Source organism: Hippopotamus amphibius, chromosome 4 (genome assembly GCF_030028045.1).
Source record: "Hippopotamus amphibius kiboko isolate mHipAmp2 chromosome 4, mHipAmp2.hap2, whole genome shotgun sequence".
Lineage (NCBI taxonomy): Eukaryota > Metazoa > Chordata > Mammalia > Artiodactyla > Hippopotamidae > Hippopotamus > Hippopotamus amphibius.
The window spans coordinates 25835637-25859694 of record NC_080189.1 but is presented as its reverse complement, the minus strand read 5'-3'; the positions used below and the strand labels follow the sequence as shown (position 1 = coordinate 25859694).

Here is a 24058-nt window from a genome sequence, read left to right as displayed (position 1 = left end):
GAGAATGCTTGCGCACAGCAACAAAGACCCAATGCAACCAATAAATTAATTAATAAAAAAAAAAAGATTTACTCAGAAAAGATGAACATTTTTCCTATAATTAGTTTTTCTGTCTACAAACAAGAGATGTCTCTCAATAGGGCTGTCTTCATGTAGGTCTTTCATATTTTTGTTTCAATTTATTCCAAGATATTTTCTATATATTTTTGCGAAGAAAACAGTCTCATTTCCCATATGAGTCAATGATTTCTTACTAGTATGTAGGAAAGTTCTTAATGTTTTAATATTAATTTTATATTTTATCATCTTAAAGTAAGTACTTCTAATGTACTTTTCAATTTATTGTCTTGAGATCAAATCACTTGAAAATAATCATAATACTACTTTTTCCTTTTTAGTAGTAATCTCTGTTATTTTTGTTTGTTGTTTAATCTCATTGGTTAAAATTTATAGAATATTAATAATAGTGTTAATAGGACTTATCCATCTCTGTAATAGGAATAACTATAAATATATAACCAGATACAGACTGAGAGAGATGCACTTATCATGTTAAACATTTATTCCATTTCTAGTTTGTTTCTGCACTTGCAACAGAAATGAGGGTTATATTTTAATCAAATGGCTTTTACAGAATCTTATGAGATATTTTTCATTGCTTAATTTGGCATATTAGTGTGTTTGTAATACATTTCCTCATATTAAGCAGTATTTATTTCTTTTAGATAGCTGAAAGTTATTTTATACAAAGAAATTTGCTTTAAAACCAGCCTATAGTGTTCAGAGACTCTCAAAATTGTGTATTTGGAAAATTTGCAGTAAGTCCCTAAAATCAATAAGGTTTCTAAAGAAAAGAAAGTGCTGATAAATTCCATCTCTATGCTGCTCTCTGTAATCAGGCAAGTTTTCACATATGTTTCTTAGAATATTGAGCATTGAAATGCTTAGATCACTACCTCACTGTGAGTTTAGAAAAACTGCTTCATTCAGGAACTTCAATCACAACATGAAGGGACTTAAAATACCTATATGTTAATCTTAGCATCCTGAACAAATAGCAACTAAATTTTACTAATGTGGATGGTCTTCTGCTACCTACCCTGTGGACCTAGAAGTAGAGAAAACCAAAATAAAGAAAGCCAAACAAAGCATTCAGAGAGATATTTGGATTTCTGAAAGGTTTTAGTACTTGTAACCACTTATTTTCTTAGACCTTTCTCTATTCTGCCATGGGGTTTCTTGACACACCCTCATAAATCCTTCCTTTCAGCATAAAGGAAGATTAAGTTGGTCTCTGTTACCTACAGTCAAACAACCCTGATTAGTATGCCACTGTGCCTGCCCTGCCCTGCTCAACCATAGAGAAGTAAGGAGACATCCCTGGAATTCTATGCAACACTTTTTCTTTATGATGAATAAGGTTCTCATGGCAACAGAAAAATCTTTGATTCTATACAAGATGTTCAGTTTATTGTCTATAGACCAGACCAGAGTAAGGAATTGACATTGTTGTTTAAGTATCTGAAAAATCTGTACTTCTTGTCTTTATTTTATGTTTTTCTTTTGATAAATCTTTGCATTTAAAAAATTTATAGAAATAGCATTTTGTTCAAATGGTAGCAATAAAAGTAATCCTAACAGGCAGGCCTTTGTTTCCCTCTGGCTTCTCAAGTAAAATTTTGTTAAATAACATTGCTTATTAGGCTGTAAGAAAATTCATTCTCTCCTTAAAAATAGGTAGGCTTGCTTCTATCATGTAATGAAACATGTATGCCAATGAATGTCTATATTTTGGCTGCTTAGGAAGCTCAGAACTTAACGCAGGCCTGCATTCTGGTTACTAAAGTAGTTTCTTCCCTCTTCAATGGTTTTGATGGTGTACTTCTACTTTAACAGCCCTATATGCCTTTTTATCTGAAACAGGCAAAGTATTAATAACAAATGAACACTAACAGTAAGCCAGTAATGAAATCAAAAAATTGATAAACATTCTGAAAATTACTGAAAATCAAATTATATACCCTGTGGTAATCTGCATATGCTCAGATCTCTTACCCTATTATTACAGTACTATTACTACCAGCTATTGGAACACAGCCAAATTTCAAGCCATTAGCAAAACAAATCTCCAAGGAGTTCAGAGAGATTCTCTTTTAAGTTCATACACTAACATCCATGTATTTTACATGCTCCTTATCTGGAGTACACTTACTTTTGTATCAGACACAGTTCCATTACGCTTTAGTGGGTTCCTATTGCTTTCAAGATGAAGAACAAATCTTAAGAATGACCTGTAACTACAATGAGGTATCACTTCACACCAGTTAGAATGGGGCATCATCTGAAAATCTACAAACAGTAAATGCTGGAGGGGGTGTGGAGAAAAGGCATCCCTCTTGCACTGTTGGTGGGAATGTATATTGATACAGCCACTATGGAGAACAGTATGGAGGTTCCTTGCAAAACTAAATATAGAGTTACCATATGACCCAGAAATCCCACTGCTGGGCATATACCCAGAGAATACCATAATTCAGAAAGACCCATGCACCCCAATGTTCATTGAAGCACTATTTACAATAACCAGGACATGGAAGCAACCTAAATGTCCATTAACAGATGAATGGATAAAGAAGATTTGGTACATATATACAACGGAATATTACTCAACCATAAAAAGGAATGAAATTGGGACATTTGTAGAGACATGGATGGACCTAGAGACTGTCATACAGAGTGAAGTGAGTCAGAAAGAGAAAAACAAATATCGTATATTAACATATATATGAGGAATATAGAAAAATGGTACAAATCAACCAGTTTGCAAGGCAGAAATAGAGACACAGATGTAGAGAACAAATATATGGACACTAAGTGGGGAAAGCGGTGGTGGGGGCTGGGGTGGGATGAACTGAGAGACTGGGATTGCCATATATACATTACTAATAAAAAAAATCAAATTGTACACTTTAAATATGTGCGGTTTATTGTATGTCAATTGTATCTCAATAGAAGTTCTTAGAAAAATTAAAAAAAAGAATGACCTGTAAGACCTTTCATGATCTATCTGGTCCTGTCTACTGCTTTATCCTTGTCTCTGACCCTCATCTCCAGATTCCAGCTGTCTCTAACTCCTTAGAATAGGGACGTATTTCCCTATTATAAACTTTAGTCCAACACACCCCTTCTTTCAATACTCATTGCAGATTATATAATTATACCTTTCTGTGCTTATTTGATTGATATCTGATTTCCTCAAGAAACTCATGTCTGTTTTGACTCTTCTTACCAGTAACGTAACTTTAGCACCTATCATAATGCTTAACACATTCTATGTGCTCAAGAAATATCTCTTGACTAAGCGAATGAAATTTTATGTGTGTTTCTGTGTCCATAGTATATTGAAAGAAGCAAATTATGGAAGGGATCAGCCCAAAAAACAATCACATCAACAGTGGTCTGATAATGTAGAAGGGGAAAAAAACTGTAAAAAGTGGACAGAAGAACTCAGAAATCATTGGAGTCTAGAGGCAAATTGTCTTAATAATCATTAGACATTATGATTTTTTAGTAGTCTTTAATAGCATCATTATATTGCAGTATGGTATAATAATTAAAGTCATCAAGGAATGGTTAGGTTTTTAACTATGGTTGAGAGAAATTTATAATTCACCTTTTAAATTCTTTAAGCCAGTGTTTCTTTAAAAGATCTCCCTGTCTTCTGGAGAGGAGCTTCAGTTAATGAAAAGCATACTCATTTGCATTTCTCTTTCCACTTCTCAACAATCTGGATGAATAAAGTGTTCCCCAACCTCACGTTAGGGTAAATAACTTTGTATTGTAACTCCTCTTTTGCTCCATTTAATAATTGTAAGAAAATTATTTCCAAATCCCCCTTCCTATTTATATTCTTAACAAAAGGAACAATGTTATGTCATGTTTCACCAAAATTCTGCTGAAAAAGAGGATACTTTGTGTTAAATGTAAACCAAATTGTGTCTCACGTTGCCTGAACAAAGCAAAAGAAGAAGTTTCCACTTGAATTCTAAATTGAAGATGACCTTGTGCTTTTTTGAGAAGGGCTGGCAGCTGAGGTCACTGGAGTGTATTATGACGGACAGTGCAGTGCTGCGCGTGGCTTGGAGGCATGTCCGTTGTGTGGATTACAGCCAAACAGAAAGAATTAGACAGCTCAGAGCATTCTATCATTTCATTTGAAAGTAATGGTCAAAGTCATGGGCAGCAGCCATTACAACTTTCTTGAAAGAACTTCAGAATTCAATAGTTCCATCACTTGAGACAGGCAGTTTGGCTATTCTCAGCTGAACACTATGAATCCAGTGTATTCTGTACCAATTTCTTATGACACTCACAGAAGCAGCATTTCTGCTTCTGCAGTAGGCAAATCTCATCTATACTTGATTGTATGTATTTCTACCCTACACGATGCAGCTCATTGCTTCAAATTCACCCAATCATTGAAAGAAATACACGGAAAAAGAAGAAGCAGAAACTTAACACAGAACTCAGAATGTAAATATACAGCAACTCCAAATCATTCACTCTCCTAGAGTCATCTTACCATTTAAAATGCTTAAAATTGGTTTCAAAACAAAATGTCTACAATTCCTTCTCTAATAACAGCGTGAACAAAACACTTTAAAAGAAATCTAATCTGTTGTCAGTAGTTCCAAGTGAGCTTCCTAAGTTATTTCTGAAATAGTGATATTTTGATTGATAGAGGCTTATTTTTAACTTCTGCTTCTTTCAGTAGCAGATTAATGGTAGCACACAAAAATATGTTTGAGATTTAAAAGCAGGTGGAAAAACTCACACTTCTGATTAAAAGGGGGAACTGCTTCTAATCTTGTGCTTTCCACTCTGCTTGAGTATACTCTATATATAGGGAGAAAAAACACACCCTGTCACTTCTAAAGTATTTAGATACAAAAAAAAGTTGTGACTTACCGTTAAAATTTACAGCCCGGATATAACCGAGTAGTTCTTTCCCATCAATGGTACTCATTCGTGGGCAAAGGCCAATGTATCCAGGGCAGAGATCTTTGTGCATATTATGCAGGGCATAAGCCATGGAATACACAGCATCAATTACAAATTGGACCTTTCCTTCCTGTTCGTAAGATGAATCCCTAGCAATTCGCTCCAGCCCTGTAAAAAAAAAAAAAGGGAAGACCATCAACTGGGGTTAGATTTTTCTAAAAATTTGGCATGAAGGCTAAGATTTTCATCATTTGAGACACATACAAATAAGACAAAACTATTCGATTTTACTCCTGATTATTTTAGTCCTATACTTACTGAGACAGGTTTTTAAATTGGGTATTAAATTTTTTATTGGGAAAGAACAGAAACTATTTCATTAGCAACAAAAAGATATAAAGTAGATAAAAGACATACAGTTTCATTTTCTTTATTTCCACCTTATGAGTTCTATCATACTGTACATGCTAATAATTACCTACCATTTTGATAGTGATTTGATCTTTTAAGTAAAATATGTGGACTATTCTTTTCATCCACCTCACCTCAGCCAAAGTAAGATCCCCTCCTCTACCTCAGGTCTGTCCTTGTTTAGAATGTGCTCTGTTTGGGAGCTCTTTTTGTTAATATTAAATGACAATATTTCCTTAAGTGAACTGCTATCTTTAGAAGAATCATTCAATTTATTTTCTTCTTGAACTCAACTTTTATTTGTTTCTATTGTTTAATTTTTTCCAGCTTATTGATATATAATTGACCTACAACACTGTGTAAGTTTAATAAATACAATGTGATGATTTAATATATCAATATATACATATTGTGAAATGATTACTGCCATAAGGTTAGTTAACATATCCATCACCTCACATGGTTGCATTTTTTATTCCTTGTAGTGAGAACTTTTAAGGTCCAATCTCTTAGAAACTTTCAAGTATACAACACTGTGTTGTTAACTATAATCATCTTGCTGTACCTTAGATAAAAGATGTAGGGCTCTCAAAATGAATGTCATTCAGAATAAGTGTACCTGTTTTAGGTATATTTAGGGCTGAGAATTGGCATTGGAAATTACCTTTAGCTTGATGTTTATCATTTAACATGTAATAAAAACATAGAATTAAAAATGGAAGATACATTTGATGTTAAAGTTAGAAGATGCCTAATTAAATTACAATCCAACATTCTCATTTTGAAGATGAGGAAACCAAGATTATAGAGGAGAAATTCACTTAGACATACAGAGCAGATACAGGAACCATTCACAGGTCCAGCATGTTGAAATCTAATATTTTGTCAATCCCCAGGAAAATGGGGTAGATGGCATGAATGTTGGACACACAAGGAAAACAACAACAACAACAACAACAACAACAGATAGGATGTTGAGGACTTATTAAGGAGAACAAAAAAGATCTCCTATCATTTCCACATCCCCCCAAACTTTATACATCTGGTACCACTGGGAGAGATCATATATTTTCCCATAAATGTCAGTAAACTTTAATAAACAGTCTTTAAGTTCAACAAATATTTCCTTTCTTCACACAAATGCATATTTCCTCTAAATTTAGAGAGGTGAATTAAGATGGTTATCTTTTATTTGGGTTTTTACACCCTGATAAAATCAGTGACTTTTGTCTAGACAAATGCAGTGGTCAATTCATTCATTTTTATTCATCCAATCTTTGAGCATTTTTTCCTCTGGTCTCAATCACTTGTTCCACTCAAACCCTTTAAATGCTGTTGGTTGGTGCTCTATTCCTTGCAGTCTTTTGTGATGCTAAATTCTGCTCCTCCCTTTCAACATGCCTTTTCAGACTTTTTTGGTGACTCAACATTCCATTCTCCAAGATTGAGTCTTCTTTTTTTTCCCCAACCTCACAACCTCTCAATCTCAGAATCCATTCATTCTCAGTACTCTCAACTATTACTATTTCTATGGTCTATAAGTAGAAACTGAAATCCAAAATTTTTGTTACAGAATCCAAAACATTAGATCAACTTATAGCATCAATTTAATTCATTGTGGACTTTAGCTTTCTGGACTTTACCATCATTTAGCTTCCAACCCACATTTCCATTTGCCTACCATATTTCTATGTAGTCTGCTTCCATATCAAACTCATAAGATCCAAAACCAGGCTATCATTATAGGGAAGTACATTACTATTTTCCAAAAACCTCTTTTTGAGGGTTTGGCAAGTTTAGGAGCAAAAAGAGAGAGGACAGATCTAACAGAGAACCTCTTTGAGGTGCCAAAAGGTATATTGTCTCCTTCAGCCTGCCTTAGTTGTGTGATCTAAGCTAAGATTCATGCAGATATGGGGGCACTGGTCTCTCCCTATCTCTGTAGGGAATCTTGTCTCCCAGGTCCTAGGACAGTACTGCTTATGTTCTACTGTCATCAAGTGACCTATGAAAACAGCCCTTTAAGCTTCTACCTAAAGTTTCTCTCCCATAGTTTTAACCACAAAATAGAAAATTCATAAATAAATATTGATGAATGGTCACAAAAACCAACAGTACTCAGTTATGTCTTTAAAGACCTTATCTGGTGACAAATGGTTCTGGTTAGTCCAGGACTGAGGAGTTTCTCAGGATGCAGGATCACAACCTGGACAGTCCTGGGCAGAGTAGCATGGTTGCTTATGAAAAAGGAGACAAATGATGACAGAAATTTAATGATAAAAGACTGAAATAACTACAGTGAGGGTAGGTCCCTAGGTGTATATAGAGAGATCCTTGTGTTTCATTTATTTTGCATCACCAAACTAGATAACTGACAATGAAGACTAGGCAGCCCAGAGCAGTTGTCCCTGTCTTACTTATCTTCTTAAATAGAGATTCCTCAGCACCATCCATACTTTCTGACTCAGAATCTCCCAAATTGAGGACATGAATAATCTGTAATTTCAGAACATATATGTCTAACTGTCTTAGTCAGTTTGGGCTACTATAACAAAATATCATAGACAGGGTGGCTTGTAAACAACAGGAATTTGTTTCTCACAGCTCTTGAGTCTGGACATCCAGGCTCAGGATGCCAGCATTGTCAGGTTTTGGTGAAGCCTCCCTTCTGGGTTGCAGGTGGCTGTTATCTTACATCTCTTATGGCAGAGAGTAGAGAGGAAGCAAGCTCTTAGAAGTAACTAATCCCATTCATAAGGGCTCAATCCTCAAGACCATATCTGATCCTAATTACCTCCCAAAGGCCCAGCTTCTGATACCATCACACTAGGGGCTAAGGATTCAACACAGGAATATGGGGGAACACAAATATTCAGTCTATAGCACTCACATTCCAAATTATGTTGATTGTATTGCTGCTCTGTAAACCCTTTTCCTGTGCATGTGCGCACACACACACACACACACACACACACACACTTTAAAAGAAAAAGAGGAGAGACAGTTCAACATGGCAGAGTAGAAGGACATGTACTCACTCCCTCTTGCAAAAGCACTGGAATTACAACTAACTGCTGAACAATCATCAACAGAAAGACACTGGAATTCACCAAAAAGACACCTCACATCCATAGACAATGGAGAAGCCACAATGAAACAGTAGGAGGGGTGCAATTGCAATAAAATCAAATCCCATAACCTCTGGGGGGGCAACTAACAAGCTGGAGAACAGTTATACCACAGAAGTCCACCCACTAGAGTGATGGTTCTGAGCCCCACATCAGGCTTCCCAAACTGGGGGTCCGGCAATGGGAGGAGGAATTCCCAGAGAATCAGACTTTGAAAGCCAGTGGGATTTGATTGCAGGACCTAGATAGGACTAGGGGAAACAGAGACTCCACTCTTGGAAGGCACAAAAAGATTGAGTGCACACCAGGACCCAGGGGGAAGGAGCAGTGACCCCACAGACGACTGAACCAGACCTACTTGCTGGTGTTGGAGGGTTGCCTACAGAGGTGTGGGGCAGCTGTGGCTCACCATGGGTACAGGGACACCTGCAGCAGGGTTTCTTAGAAGTGCTCATTGGTGTGAGCCCTGCTGGAGTCCACCATTAGCATCACCAAAGAGCCTGTAAGCTCCAGAGCTGGGTTGCCTCAGGCCAAACAGCCAACAGGGTGGGAATGCAGCCCCACCCATTGGCAGAGAGGCAGATTAAAGTTTTACTGACTCTGCCCACCCAGCCCTACCATCATCAGTCCCTCCCATCAGGAAACACATACAAGCCTTTTAGATAGTTTCCTCCACAAGAGGGCAGACAGCATTACCAGCAGTATTTTGTTCTGTGGAACTGAAAACCACAGCCACAGAAAGAAAAAGTGAAAAAGCAGAGGACATTGTACCAGATGAAGGGACAAAATAAAACCCCAGAAAAACAACTAAATGAAGTGGAGATAGACATACTTCCAGAAATAGAAGTCAGAATAGTGATAGTGAAGATGATCCAGAACTTTGAAAAGAGACTAGATGCAAAGATCAAAAAGATGCAAGAATAGTTTAACAAAGACCTAGAAGAATTAAAGAACAAAGAAACAGAGATAAGCAATACAATAACTGAAATGAAAAATATACTAGAAGGAACCAATAGCAGATTAATTGAGGCAGAAGAACGAATAAGTGACCTGGAAGACAGAATGGTGAAAATCACTGATGTGGGAAAGAATAAAGAAAAAAGAATGAAAAGAAATGAAGACAGCCTAAGAGACCTCTAGGACAATATTAAATGCACTAACATTCGCATTATAGGGTTCCCAGAAAGAGAAGAGAGAGAGAAAATATTGGAAGATATTATAGTTGAAAACTTCCCTAACATGGGAAAGAAATAGCTACCCAAGTCCAGGAAGCGCAGAGAGTCCCAGGCAGGATAAACCCAAGGAGAAACATGCCAAGACACATAGTAGTCAAATTGACAAAAATTAAAGACAGAGAAAAGTTATTAAAAGCAGCAAGAGAAAAACGATAACATACAAGGGAACTCCCATAAGGTTAAAAGCTGATTTCTCAGCAGAAACTCTGCAAGCCAGAAGGGAGTGGCATGATACCTTTAAAGTGATGAAAGGGAAGAACCTACAACCAAGAATACTCTACTCAGCAAGGATCTCATTCAGATTTGATGGAGAAATCAAAAGCTTTACAGACAAGCAACAGCTAAGAGAATTCAGCACCAACAAACCAGCCCTACAACAACTGCTAAAGGAATTTCTCTAAGTGCGAAACATAAAAGAAGAAAAGGACCTACAAAAACAAAAACAAAACAATTAAGATAATAGTAATAGGAACATATGTCTCGAAAATTACCTTGAATGTAAATAAATGGACTAAATGCTCCAACCAAAAGACACAGACTGGAGGAAGGGATACAAAAACAAGACCCATATATATGCTGTCTACAAGAGACCCACTTCAGACCTAGGGACACATACAGATGGAAAGTGAGGGGATGGAAAAAGATATTCCATGCAAATGGAAATCAAAAGAAAGCTGGAGTAGCAATACTCATATCAGATAAAATAGACTTTAAAATAAAAAGTGTTACAAGAGACAAGAAAGGACATTACATAAAGATCAAGGGATCAATCCAAGAAGAGGAGATAACAATTATAAATATATATGCACCCAATATAGGAGCACCTCAATACATAAGGCAAATGCTAACAACTATAAAAGAGGAAATCAACAGTAACACAATCATAGTGGGGGACTTTAACACCCCATTTACACTAATGGACAGATCATGCACACAGAAAATTAATAAGGAAACACAAGCTTTAAATGACACAATAAACCAGCTTGATTTAATAGATATCTATAGGATATTACATCCAAAAACAGCAAACTACATGTTCTTCTCAAGTGCACATGGAACACTCTCCTGGATAGACCACATTTTGGGTCACAAATCAAGCCTTGGTAAATTTAAGAAAATTGAAATTGTATCTACAATCTTTTTCAACCACAATGCTATGAGATTAGAAATGAATTACAGGAAAAAAAACTGTAAAAAACTCAAGCACATGGAGACTAAACAATACACTACTAAATAACCAACAGATCACTGAAGAAATCAAAGAAGAAATCAAAAAATACCTAGAGACAAATGACAATGAAAACACAATGATCCAAAACCTTTGGGATGCAGCAAAAGCAGTTCTAAAAGGGAAGTTTATAGCAATACAATCCTACCTCAAGAAAGAAGAAAAATCCCAAATAAATAATCTAACCTTACACCTAAAGGAACTAGAGAAAGAAGAGCAAACAAAACCCAAAGTTAGTAGACACAGAGAAATTATAAAGATCAGAGCAGAAATAAATGAAATGGAGACAAAGAAAACAATAGCAATAATCAATAAAACTAAAAGCTGGTTCTTTGAGAAGATAAATAACATTGATAAACCTCTAGCAAGACTTTAAGAAAAAGAGGGAGAGGACTCAAATCAATAAAATTAGAAAAAAAACAGAAGTTACAATGGACAGTACAGAAATGGAAAGCACCATAAGAGACTACGACAAACAACTCTATGCCAATACAATGGACAACCTGGATGAAATGCACAGATTCTTAGAAAGGTATAACCTTCCAAGTATGAATCAGGAAGAAATAGAAAATATGAACAGACCAATCACAAGTAATGAAACTGAAACCGTGATTAAAAATCTTCCAACAAACAAAAGTCCAGGACCAGATGGATTCACAGGTGAATTTTATTAAACACTTAGAGAAGAGCTAACACCCAGCCTTCTCAAACTCTTCCAAAAAATATCAGAGGAAGGAACACTCCCAAACACATTCTATGAGGCCACCATCACCCTGATACCAAAACCAGACAAAGATACTACAAAAAAAGAGAATTACAGACCAATATCACTGATGAATTTAGATGCAAAAATCCTCAAAAAAATACTAGCCAACAGAATCCAACAACACATTAAAAGGATTATACACCATGATCAAGTGAAGTTTATCCCTGGAATGTAAGGATTCTTCAATGTATGCAAATCAATCAATGTGATACACCATATTAACAAACTGAAGGATAGAAAACACATGATCATCTCAATAGATGCAGGAAAAGCTTTTGACAAAATTCAACACCCATTTTTGATAAAAACTCTCCAGAAGGTGGGCATAGAGGGAACCTACCTCAACACAATAAAGGCCATATACAACAAACCCACAGCAAACATCATTCTTAATGGTGAAAAACTGAAATCATTCCCTCTAAGATCAGGAACAAGACAAGGATGTCCACTCTCTCCACTACTGTTCAACATAGTTTTGGAAGTCCTTGCCACACCCATCAGAGAAGAAAAAGACATCAAAGTAATCCAAATTGGAAAAGAAGTAAAATTGTCACTGTTTGCAGGTGACATGATGCTATACATAGAAAATCCTAAAGATGCCACCAGAAAACTACTTGAGCTCATCAATGAATTTGGTAAAGTTGCAGGATACAAAATTAACACACAGAAATCTCTTGCATTTCTATACACCAACAATGAAAGATCAGAAAGAGAAATTGAGGAAACAATCCCATTCACCATTGCAACAAAAAGAATAAAATACCTAGGAATAAACCTAACCAAGGAGGTAAAAGACCTGTACTCAGAAAACTATAAGACACTAATGAAGGAAATTAAAGATGACACAAACAGATGGAGAGATATACCATGTTCTTGGATTGGAAGAATCAACAGTGTGAAAATGACTATATTATCGAAAGCAATCTACAGATTCAATGCAATACCAATCAAATTACCAATGGCATTTTTCACAGAACTAGAGCGGGAAATTTTACTATTTGTATGGAAACGCAAAAGACCCCAAATAGCCAAAGCAATCTTGAAAAGGAAAGAAGGAGTTGGTGGAATCAGGCTTTCGGACTTCAGGCTATACTACAAGGCTACAGTGATCAAGACAGTATGGCACTGGCACAAAAACAGACATATAGATCAATGGAACAGGATAGAAAGCCCAGAGATAAACTACAGTCAACCAATCTATGACAAATGAGGCAAGGATATACAATGGAGAAAAGGCAGCCTCTTCAATAAGTGGTGCTGGGAAAACTGGACAGCTACATGTAAAAGAATGACATTAGAACACTTCCTAACACCATACACAAAAATAAACTCAAAATGGATAAAAGACCTAAATGTAAGGCCAGACACTATAAAACTCCTAGAGGAAAATATAGGAAGAACACTCTTCGACGTAAATCACAGCAAGATCTTTTTTGATCCACCCCCTAGAGTAATGGAAATAAAAACAAAAATAAATAAGTGGGACCTAATGAAACTTCAAAGCTTCTGCACAGCAAAGGAAACTATAAGCAAGATGAAAAGACAACCCTCAGAATGGGAAAAAATATTTGCAAACGAATCAACAGACAAAGGATTAAACTCCAAAATATATAAACGGTTTATCCAGCTCAATATCAAAAAAAACAAACAACCCAATCAAAAAATGGGCAGAAGACCTAAATAGGCATTTCTCCAAAGAAGACATACGGATGGCCAAGAGGCACTTGAAAAGCTGCTCAACATCACTAATTATTAGAGAAATGCAAATCAAAATTACAATGAGGTATCACCTCACACCAGTTAGAATGGTCATCATCAGAAAATCTAGAAACAATAAATGCTGGAGAGGGTGTGGATAAAAGGGAGCCCTCCTTCACTGTTGGTGGGAATGTATATTGATACAGCCACTATGGAGAACAGTATGGAGGTTCCTTGAAAAACTAAAAATAGTGTTACCTTATGACCCAGCAATCCCACTGCTGGGCATATACCCAGAGAACACCATAATTCAAAAAGACCCATGCACCCCAATGTTCATTGCAGCACTATTTACAATAGCCAGGACATGGAAGCAACCTAAATGTCCATCAACAGATGAATGGATAAAGAAGATTTGGTACATATATACAATAGAATATTACTCAGCCGTAGAGACATGGATGGACCTAGAGACTGTCATACAGAGTGAAGTGAGTCAGAAAGAGAAAGAGCAAATATCGTATATTAACACATATATGTAGAATATAGAAAAATGGTACAAATCAACCGGTTTGCAAGGCAGAAATAGAGACACAGTTGTAGAGATCAAACATGGACACCAAGTGGGGAAAGCAGGGTGTTGGCGGGGAGGTTGGGTGGGATGAATTGAGAGATTGGGATTGCCATATATACATTACTAATAAGAAAAAACATATCAAATTTTACACTTTAATGTGTGCAGTTTATTGTATGTCAATTGTATCTCAATAAAAGTTCTTAAAGAAAAAAAAAAAAGAAAGAAAAAAGAAAATTTCCACGTGTCCATTACTAAGGGAGTGCGGTCAGTGGGCATAGGATTGGCAGAAAATGCCAAAGCCAAATTGATTCAAAGAAAGCAATGGCCATGAGAACATTAAGGAATTTGGAAATTTTCCACAATCCATGGGGTATATGGAAGAGCTAGATATGTATGAATATTTTATATTTTTTAATTTACTCTATCCCCAAATGTTCTGAATTTGACATACTAGGATTTTACTTCAATGCTATTGCAACCCCCTATAAGTCTATGAAGATATTTCTGAGCATTCAATAATTGAGATAAAGTTATATACAACACTTTCCTGATATATTTCAATATAGATACCCGAACTTAATAGACATACTCTTCCTTGGATACCCCCCCTCAATTTTTTTTTCAACTTTATATATAATGAATTTACATTAATTCTGAAATACCACACCATCTTATTGAAGGAAAATATTTAAATTTTCACTAGTCAAATTATTTATTTCCTTGACTAGTTATAAACTCCAATTAGTTTGAATGAAGATTAAATATATCCAACTTTGCTTTTTTTTTTTTAAAGTAAGAGTTCATAAGGCTGTCCAGTGACTATTGCCACACAAGTCAATGGACACTATAAGACATTTTTCATAAATCAATGTATGTACATGGCGACAAACTAAAAGACTGATCACAATTACCATTTCTAAATTTGAAAAGAAATCACCTTATTTCTTTTCAGGCTGTTTAGACGATGTATTTTTCTATTCCCCAAAAATTCAAACTCATAATGACACAAGATTTTACAGGAGTTAGAGTTTGTCCCTCACTTCCTCTATCTGCTTCTCTTGATCATCTAAAATAAGAATTTAGGAAGCTGACAGTGACTCATCAACTTAAGTGGCTGTAAAATTTCATTATGCTATAGTTTCTAAAGTTAGTGTTAATGTATTGCTATAAAGTGCTAAATATTATCAAAGGCTGTAGGTCAGCCACCCATTTAAAACACTAATTGTAAAGTTGTGATGTGTTTTAGTGTATAGCTTAAAATTAACAGCATATAGCTAAGTGTTTGTGTGGTGGGAGATGAAGTCAACCTCATAAATTTTATAGCAAGATTGTTTTATGTTTTCATCAACGAAATCTAAAACCCTGACCGTATCTTTGTCCCTGGAACACACAGTAGTAAATTCTTATTTGCACAAGGGATACCACATGGACCTCAGTTAAGGTCTTTTGCACATAAAGGTGTATCTTTTTGGTTTTTGTTCCTTCTTGGTGGAAAGGCAAATCTGCTCAAGTTTGCAAAGCGCTGTACACATTACAATGTGACTTCCCAAGATGAACCTGACGTGAATTTTAAATTCTTTGACACATAGTTGTTTAGCTTTGCTTTCTAAGAATTTCTCGTTTCTCAGGAGATGGTTTAGTTTTGTAAACTGAGATTGTAGGGGCTATTTTCCTTTTCCTGAAATTATTATAAGACAAAATGTTACTGCAGTGATGATTTAATAAACAGTTGGTCAATTCAGTGGGGAAAATATGTAAGTCATATTAGTCCTTTTATTCCTAGGAAAGCAAACATCCAATTGGTTGAACTTTTTACTACCATCTTAGCATATAGTACAAATAATCCCACACTCTAAATTTGTAGGCTAAAAACTATTTCTTTTTTTAGCTCCTCCCTGACTTTTTCTTAAGTATGCAGCAACTACTTTAAATAATTAAATCATTTTCTTGTGGTTGCTGTGGGGAAGCTGGTAAGAGAGAAGAGAACATGTGAGTTGCTCTGAATAAACACATTTATGCATACAGGACCAAATTTAAAAGTCATTCTGAATTCCACAAGAACTCCATTTGCCTAACTCATTGATACACCAGAGACAAGACTGTCACACTCTGCATCCTGCTTTCCAGATACCGCACATGTATGTAGTGACTGCATAGTAATTCTTAAACCAGTGAGAATCATGCCAAGAACTGCACCGCACACTGAAAAGTAATCTCTAGCATGTTAGCAAACATAAGTCATCTTATACTGAATTAAAACTGATTTGGTTTCAAGGACACAATAGGGGGAGGATGGGAAAGAAAGATTAGCATGTTCAGTTATGCAGGAATTAAGCACTAGATACACAAAGGAAATGTGTACACTTCCCAAACTGCAGAGGAATGAAAGACAAGGCAGTTTTCTGCCCATAAGGCAGAAAGACAAACTGACTAATGGAGGCAGCTGGCACAGGTGAAGAGGACAGACCAGTCAGCAGAGCTGGATTCAGGCCCCAGTTGTACAACTCAAAAGGCCTGGGACACTTTCCTGAACCTCACCAAACCTAGGTCTTCAACTGGAAAGGTTGCCCACAGGGACCTCCAAGACGGGCTCCCCATCTCTCCAGCCTCATCTTCTGGTACCACCCTACCTCTCTCTGCTCCACTTTCAGGTCCTTGAATACAACCTGAGTTGTTCAAACCACGGAACTTCACTTAAATACTACACATAAATATTGTTTGGTTGGGAACAGAGAGTCAAGACTGGTATTTAAAATTATTTCTGGGAATGATGTGTAAAGCAAATTGAAACAAACATAAGTTGAAGGTAGAGATACAAGTTGGGAGGCAGAGCAGAAATAGGTTGAAACAGTAGAAAAGAGAAAGAATGAGAGAAAATAAATTTCATATGTCAAATGAACAGTATTTGGATACCCGATTAAATATGAGAATTAAAGTTGGAGGCGATCAACATCTCAGGAGTTTTGAGGACAAGCAGTAGAATATTGGCACCATTAACAGAATTTGGATAATCAGGTGAACAAGAAGTTTCCATTTATGACAGTTAAAAAGATTGATTTTTTATTGTATGTCAATTATATCCCAAATAGAAGTTCTTAAACTTCTAAAATAAAAAGACTGATTTTTAAGATTCTGTAGTATTTATTATATCCTCTAACAAAATATAAACTTTATATAAATTTGTTGAATTATTAAAGAATAATGATCCAAATGTTTAGAGTAATCATGTAACAGTGAAATGGTTGATTATTTGTTTATTTATTATATAATACTGTAATAATTTATGCCACCTTAGAGTGAAATACCTTATGCGGTGCTGCCTTAAGACCAATGGTTTCGGAATCCAGACTTGCATTCCAGCTCTAATACAGTGACCAGCTGACGTTGTATCATTGGTCAAGTTGTGATCCCTCTGGCATTTATTTATTTCTCAGTAGAAGTTAGAGGATTGAACAAGATGATCAATCAGGGTCCCTTTAGTTCTAAAATTCTAGATTCTAGGGCAGCTTCTTCTCCTCACACTTTCTAGGACCACTTGAAGATTGCATTAGGGTGTGACTAAACAAATACCACTAAACTCAATTCTCCAAAACAGGAATATCCAGTAACTGAGACCTGGAAATTCTGCACTAACAAAAAAAATATCAAATGTCAGCCTGGATTTTTCTTCTTGAATTCCCAGATTAACTGAGTCACTACATTTTCCTTATTCTTAGATTTGAGCTATATATCGAATCTGGTTCCTCACAAAGGAGAAACGTTTCATTTATCTTTTTATTTTGATCCAATGGTTAAAAGAATCATTTATGGAAAATCAATTATGAAGACATGAAAGGGAAGAGGGAGGACACAGTCAAAATGGGTAGGACTCTTCACAGATAGCTTCTCTTTGATTGTAAATTATTATTACTCCTTTCTTTCCTCTTTTCTTTTTCTTTTTTTTAACAGATAAAGGGACTAAGACTCAAAAAGTTGAATAATTTACCCAAGATCACACAGTTATGGCAGTAAATGGTCATCATGTCTGACCCCAAATGTCTGCCATTTACTGCTTAACTTCCTCCTCCTTTGTGACGTTTCCTTGGATTCTTCCAGCTCAGCCTTAACTTTCACTTCTCCGAACTCCTGTTTAACTTTCAGCTGTTACATCCATGATTGGTTTATCTCCTAGTTAAGTATAGAGAGTGTGTGTTCATGTGTGTGTATGTGTGTGTGTGTGTGTGTGTGTGTGTGTGTGTGAATCTTAAAGAGAATAGTGGAGCAGGGATTAAAGAATATTATAAAATAAATACTTTTACAAAAATAGTAACTAATAAATACTAACAAACATTAACAAATGACAATACCTATATTGAAATGATAAAAGGGGGAAATACATTTCTATAACTTTTTTTTAATATAAATTTATTTATTTATTTATTTTATTGGCTGTGTTGCTGCACACGGGCTTTCTCTAGTTGCGGCGAATGGGGGCTACTCCTCCTTGTGGTGCACAGGCTTCTCATTGCGGTGGCCTCTCTTGTTGCAGAGCACGGGCTATATGCGCGTGGGCTTCAGTAGTTGTGGCACATGGGCTCAGTAGTTGTGGCTCACGGGCTCTAGAGCACAGGCTCAATAGTTGTGGCGCACGGGCTTAGTTGCTCAGCGGCATGTGGTATCTTCCTGGGGCAGGGCTCGAACCCGTGTCCCCTGCATTGGCAGGCAGATTCTTACCCACTACGCCACCTAGGAAGTCCTCTATAACATTTTAAGCATTTTTCTGAACTACAAAAAAAAATTTTGTTTGTGAACTTCAACCACACACCTGAGATAAAATTGGCATAAAATGGCTGAAATTCATAAGCAAGATGATTGGATATTTGTAGTGAAATTCAAAGCTAATAAGGACTATAACTTTATATTTATAAAAATTATAGAGGTATTTTAGCTTTGGAGGGTTAGAATGTATTTGTGTGTGTATTTATATGTCTAAAGGATTTCTCTAGGAAAATAACACCAAGCTCAAAAGAGAATTCCACACCTAAGGTTCTGCTTCATAGATTCTATAGTAGGCTTTGTCAAGGACCTGTATAAACAGTTGTATCAGACTAACCAACTAACTTGAGACTTGGCTTTATCTATTTATACAGGGCAGAGAAATGAGAAGATAAGGGTCCTCAGCTGAAAATCACCTGCTCTCCATCTTCTTCTGTAATTTAAATGTAGTCCCCAAAACTGAAGGCTCTTAGCTGCCTGAGGACAACTCAGGAGACTCTTGTAAATCAACCAGTGAAGAGTACTACAGCAGCCCACAATAACTTCTCTCCTTTGTGCCTGGCAGGAAATGGAAAATGCTTCAGGCAGGTGCCAGGTGTCCCCTTCAGGTGTTAAATTTTCCATGCAATGCCCTAGGGTTTTTAAAACACTGAAAAACCTAAGGTAAATGGCAAATAAGATTAAGAGTGTATCTTCAGGCAAAACTACCAGTTTAGAAGAAAGATATTCAGAAGAGAAAGCCCGTTCATAGGTATCTCCCTAGGTCCCCAAACAAAAAAAAAGGCATTTGATTAAATTCAACCAGTTGCATTTTTCTACATAATTATCTTAGATCATATACATTAGAGACAAATTTTGATTGAAAATAGTGTGTAAAATTCTTGGTAAATAGCAGAGTTCATAGTTAAGAGAAGAGCTTTTCTCTTTGAAGCATATTAAAACTCCCTCATTGAAGAATTCAAATTTTCCCTTCATGATTCCCCCTTCAGTGGGTAGGATTCCTAATGCCCCACCTTCCACCTCAAAATATGTTATACTTGTCATTACAGACCATATGATAAGGCTTAGGATTTGCCTTAACAAATTTTTTCTAATTACCAAAGTAAATCAGTCTTTGTAGAAATGTGGGGGGCTGCGGGGGGAAGTATAAAGAAGAAAATAGAGAATATCTATTGGCCCACCATGTTAACCACTATTTGCACACTGGTCTATTGCCTTACAGCATTTCTTTCCCTCTTTATTTATAAAAATTAAGATAATTCTGTGCATACTTTTAAAATATGCAATATTCACTTTATCTATAGTGAGAATTTCCCCATATTGTAGTAAAGCATGGTTTTTAATAGCGGTTGTATTATAGCTCACTTAATGGATTCAGGTTTTTGCACTTAACTCCTGATACTCAGTGTGATATTTGGTGCAAGGGAGGGATTTAACTTTGTTTTCTACATTTTAAACCTATTCTCCAGGAATAGTCCCCTAATATCTCATGCCTCAGTTTCCTTATCTATAAAAGGAGGATAATAATAGTATCTCATCCCATTGGGGTTGTCATAATTAAATGAGTTAATATATATAAGGCAGAAAGTCTATTTTAGCAGGAAGTACTATATAAAGGGATGTTGTTATCACCATCTTTATTCTCTATCATTGTTCATCATTGTATGATGTATTAAGCACTGAGCTGGATACAATGGTAAACTAAAACTCATCTAGTCCTTGATGTCATGGAATGACACTAGGACTAAGATCTAAAGGGTAAACAGGAGTGAATAAGGTGAGAAAGGGAGGTAGTGGAAGCACAAAAGGCAGGATGACAGTCATAGCGAAGGTCCAGTGATAGAAGAAACCTAGAACTTGTAATTAATAAATGAGGAATGCTCACACTAAAACAACCCTAAAAATCATCCTCTCTGCTGTTTTTAAGCTTAACGACATGACCTATGAGTGGTTCTTCAAATCAATGTAGTGAGTCACAAACAGCATATCTTTAAAATAAAGAAAACAGAAATCAAATGCATCACATATAGTAACAGGAAGTATTATTTCTTGAAACTTTTATTTCAATTGCAAGGCATGTGCGTACTGGGTTGCCATGTACAACAAATTATTAATCTACAGTGAAGTCCAAAAAAATTGAAACTCACTGACCTAAGCCAATCTTATTTTACAAATAGTGAAACTAGGGTAGAGGAACACTGAGTGATTTTTCTGGGTTTGACCACTCAAGCAGAGGCAGAGCCAGGGATAGAACCTTAACCACCTAATTCCATGACTCTTCCCTTTAATCACCTTGCCTGTTTTCAGCTGCATTTTCTTTCCTTTGTAACTGAGTTCCATTGAGGATAAGTAAAACTTGAGGGAATCACTAAATGAGTTTGCCCATGAGGAAGAAAAAGTCTTGAAAGAATTAGTTAAATGAATTATGGGGAGAAATGAGTAACAAAAAGGTGTGAGTTATGGTAAGGCTCTCTCTCACGCCAACTTAATATGAGTATCAGTGGAAACCGACAACATTCAAAGAAACATGGTTTTTGGTTGAAAATATCAAAAATATAAAAGCAAAGAATTTTATAACAGAAACTTAAATTTTAAAAAAGAAAACCTGAAGTACCTTGAGTATAAGATGAATGTCCTTTCAATGGAAATTTTAGGGTATCTTTCTGTACTACTGGACCACCCAGAAGCAAAAGGAAAACAATCCTCACCTCTGTACAATATGGTCCATCCTCTGGGTGACTGACTGGGTCTTTCACTTCTCCTCCTAATTTTAAGGGTCACAGCACAGGCGTAGGTGTAATGCCAGTGGCTGATTAAAGCAGGTCGCAATCTGTCTGGGAGAGTTTCTATGCCATCCTTCATAGGAACAGGGACCAGACAAGATGACCTCTCTTGTTGCTTTCCAATTAATTCAATAAGCCTCTGCTTCCATAAGACACCTTCAGGGATGCAAACCATCCACTCATTCCAAGTCCTCATCAGGAATGAGTAAACATAGAGGCAGCTGACTGTGTTTAATGAATAAGCAGTATTCATCTTTCAGTCATCATTCTTGATTTACAGCTTGTTTCTAAATATTATTTTCTCTCCCAGTAACCTGAAACCTCATGAAGGACAGCGGCTGGATCTGCGTCCTCTGAACACCCACTGGGCATAGAATGGTGCCCAAATACGTCTTAGGTGAATATCAATGTTTGTTAAACCAATTTGCACCAAGTTTCTTTCTAAAGAAGGGCTTATATCAATAAAATAATCCCATTTAGCTGTGCATAAAGCCTCCATCTCCTTTGCTTTAATATTCTATGAAGTGCCACTCTACAAAACTATTATGGGATATGATAAAGTACAACTGGGAAAACTTCTGTCAAAGAAACTAAAGCTATGCGTTTTATTTTTATGTTCAAATAAATGTACATAAAAGATAGAATCAGTAGGAGTGTTTTGTTTTTTGTTTCTCTCCACTCAGACTGGTAGGATAATTTCCATAATAGAGGAAACAGAACATCTGAGATTAACTGCATTAGACAGCATTGAAACAACAGATCCAAGATGAGGTAAGTGTTCATTTCAAACTCCTCATAAATCAGGAAACTGTGGGTGTATTTCCTCACTTCCTAAACAATCAATAAAACATCAGTATTCATTAAGCCGAACTTATACACACAGTTGCCCAAGATCAAAAATTGTGGCTTTTGACTAGGAATTTACAACAGAAAGAAAGTAGATTTGTTTGACATCTTTTTTAAAAAAAAATCTAACTAGTATAAACTGTGGTGTCCTTCAACATTACATATAAACTAAATTATAGCTGATGATTTAGTGTGAGTACTATATGGACCTAGAAAACGTTCCAAGACTAAGGTGGAATTCTGGCCCTGTAAGCACTAAGGATCTGTTCTGACAATCAGCTCTGATTTCAACTGGAAAAACAGAGCATGACCAGTTGGAATCGCCTATTATTACCCCTATATGAGAATGAGAAAAAAAAAATTGAAAATATTTTCATCTTTAAACTTTCAATGCATGCAAATGCAAAAAAGAATTGAAAATATTTTCATCTTTAAACTTTCATTGCATGCTTTAAATACCAAAACACATTTTGTGAGAAAAATTATAAATAGAAATTTGATATATTTAGAACCAATGTGAAAATCATAGCCTGAGATGCTCTTTAAATTTATTTCTAACAAATCTGCTTTTTGGAGTCTGTTCTCAGTGGTTTATTTTTACTCCCCAAATTATGTTACTAGCATCAAGGACTTGAGTAGAAAACAGGGAGATATGATAAAGGAAACATGTAGACATAATGGCTCAAGTGTACAAATTTTCCTAAACAGCCTTTTGAGAAGCTAGGAGGAAGAAATAAGATTTACTGGGATCTATTGTGAGCCAACATCCATGCTAGACAAGTTGGACATGTTCTTACATAATCCTTGTAATAACTCCATGAAGCAAGTTTTATTATTCTTCCCATTTTTTTAAATGAGGATACTGAGTCTCAGGTTAAAAACCTGCCTGTTATCACAGACATAGTAATACGTAAAGCCAAGACTCCAAACTCTGTCTATTCAAACTGTCTTGCTTTTTTCTTACAACTCAAGTCCAAACAATAAAGACTGTGCCCAGGTACAGCATAATGGATTTAGATTAAGATATAAACCTGCTACCAGGTCCTTGAATAGACCTGTCTCATTTGCACTCTTACGTACCTGGTAAACATTTGGCCTTTGAAGTCCTATGACAGTCTTGTGTGTTCAGCTTTTGTATGAAGAAGCAATTTTTAATATATGTTTTCTTTTTTTTAATTTTTTTATTCGATTTATTTAAACTAAACTAAAAAAAAAAATTCCCCCATTTTCCCATCTCCCACCCCTCACCTCTTGCAATCACCAATCTGTTCTATCTATGAGCTTGGTTTGTCGTTGTTGTTTAAATTCCACATATAAGAGAGATCATACAGTATTTGTCCTTCTCTGTCTGACTTATTTCACTTGGCATAGTGTCCTTAAAGTCCATCCATATTGTCACAAATGGCAAAATTTCACTCTTTTTTTTATGGCTGAATAATATTCTAGTCTATGTGTGTGTGTGTGCGTGTGCATGTATGTGTAAAACACAATCACTTTATCCATTTATCCATAGATGGACACAGGTTGTTTCCATGTCTTGGCTATTGTAAATAATGCTGCAATAAATAAGGGGATGCATATATCTTTTCAAATTAGCGTTTTCGTTTCCTTTGGATAAATACCCAGGAAT

At 35.9% G+C, this 24058-nt stretch overlaps 1 protein-coding gene across 1 annotated transcript in view; it reads right to left on the bottom strand.

Annotated features, from left to right (window-relative positions):
- Positions 1 to 24058, bottom strand: part of GRM8 (glutamate metabotropic receptor 8) — a 757013-nt gene that overhangs the window by 285201 nt on the left and 447754 nt on the right. Inside the window, exon 6 of the mRNA XM_057733569.1 lies at positions 4969 to 5169. Within this exon, the coding sequence (XP_057589552.1) occupies positions 4969 to 5169 (201 nt within the window). The remainder of the gene's footprint in view (positions 1 to 4968; positions 5170 to 24058) is intronic.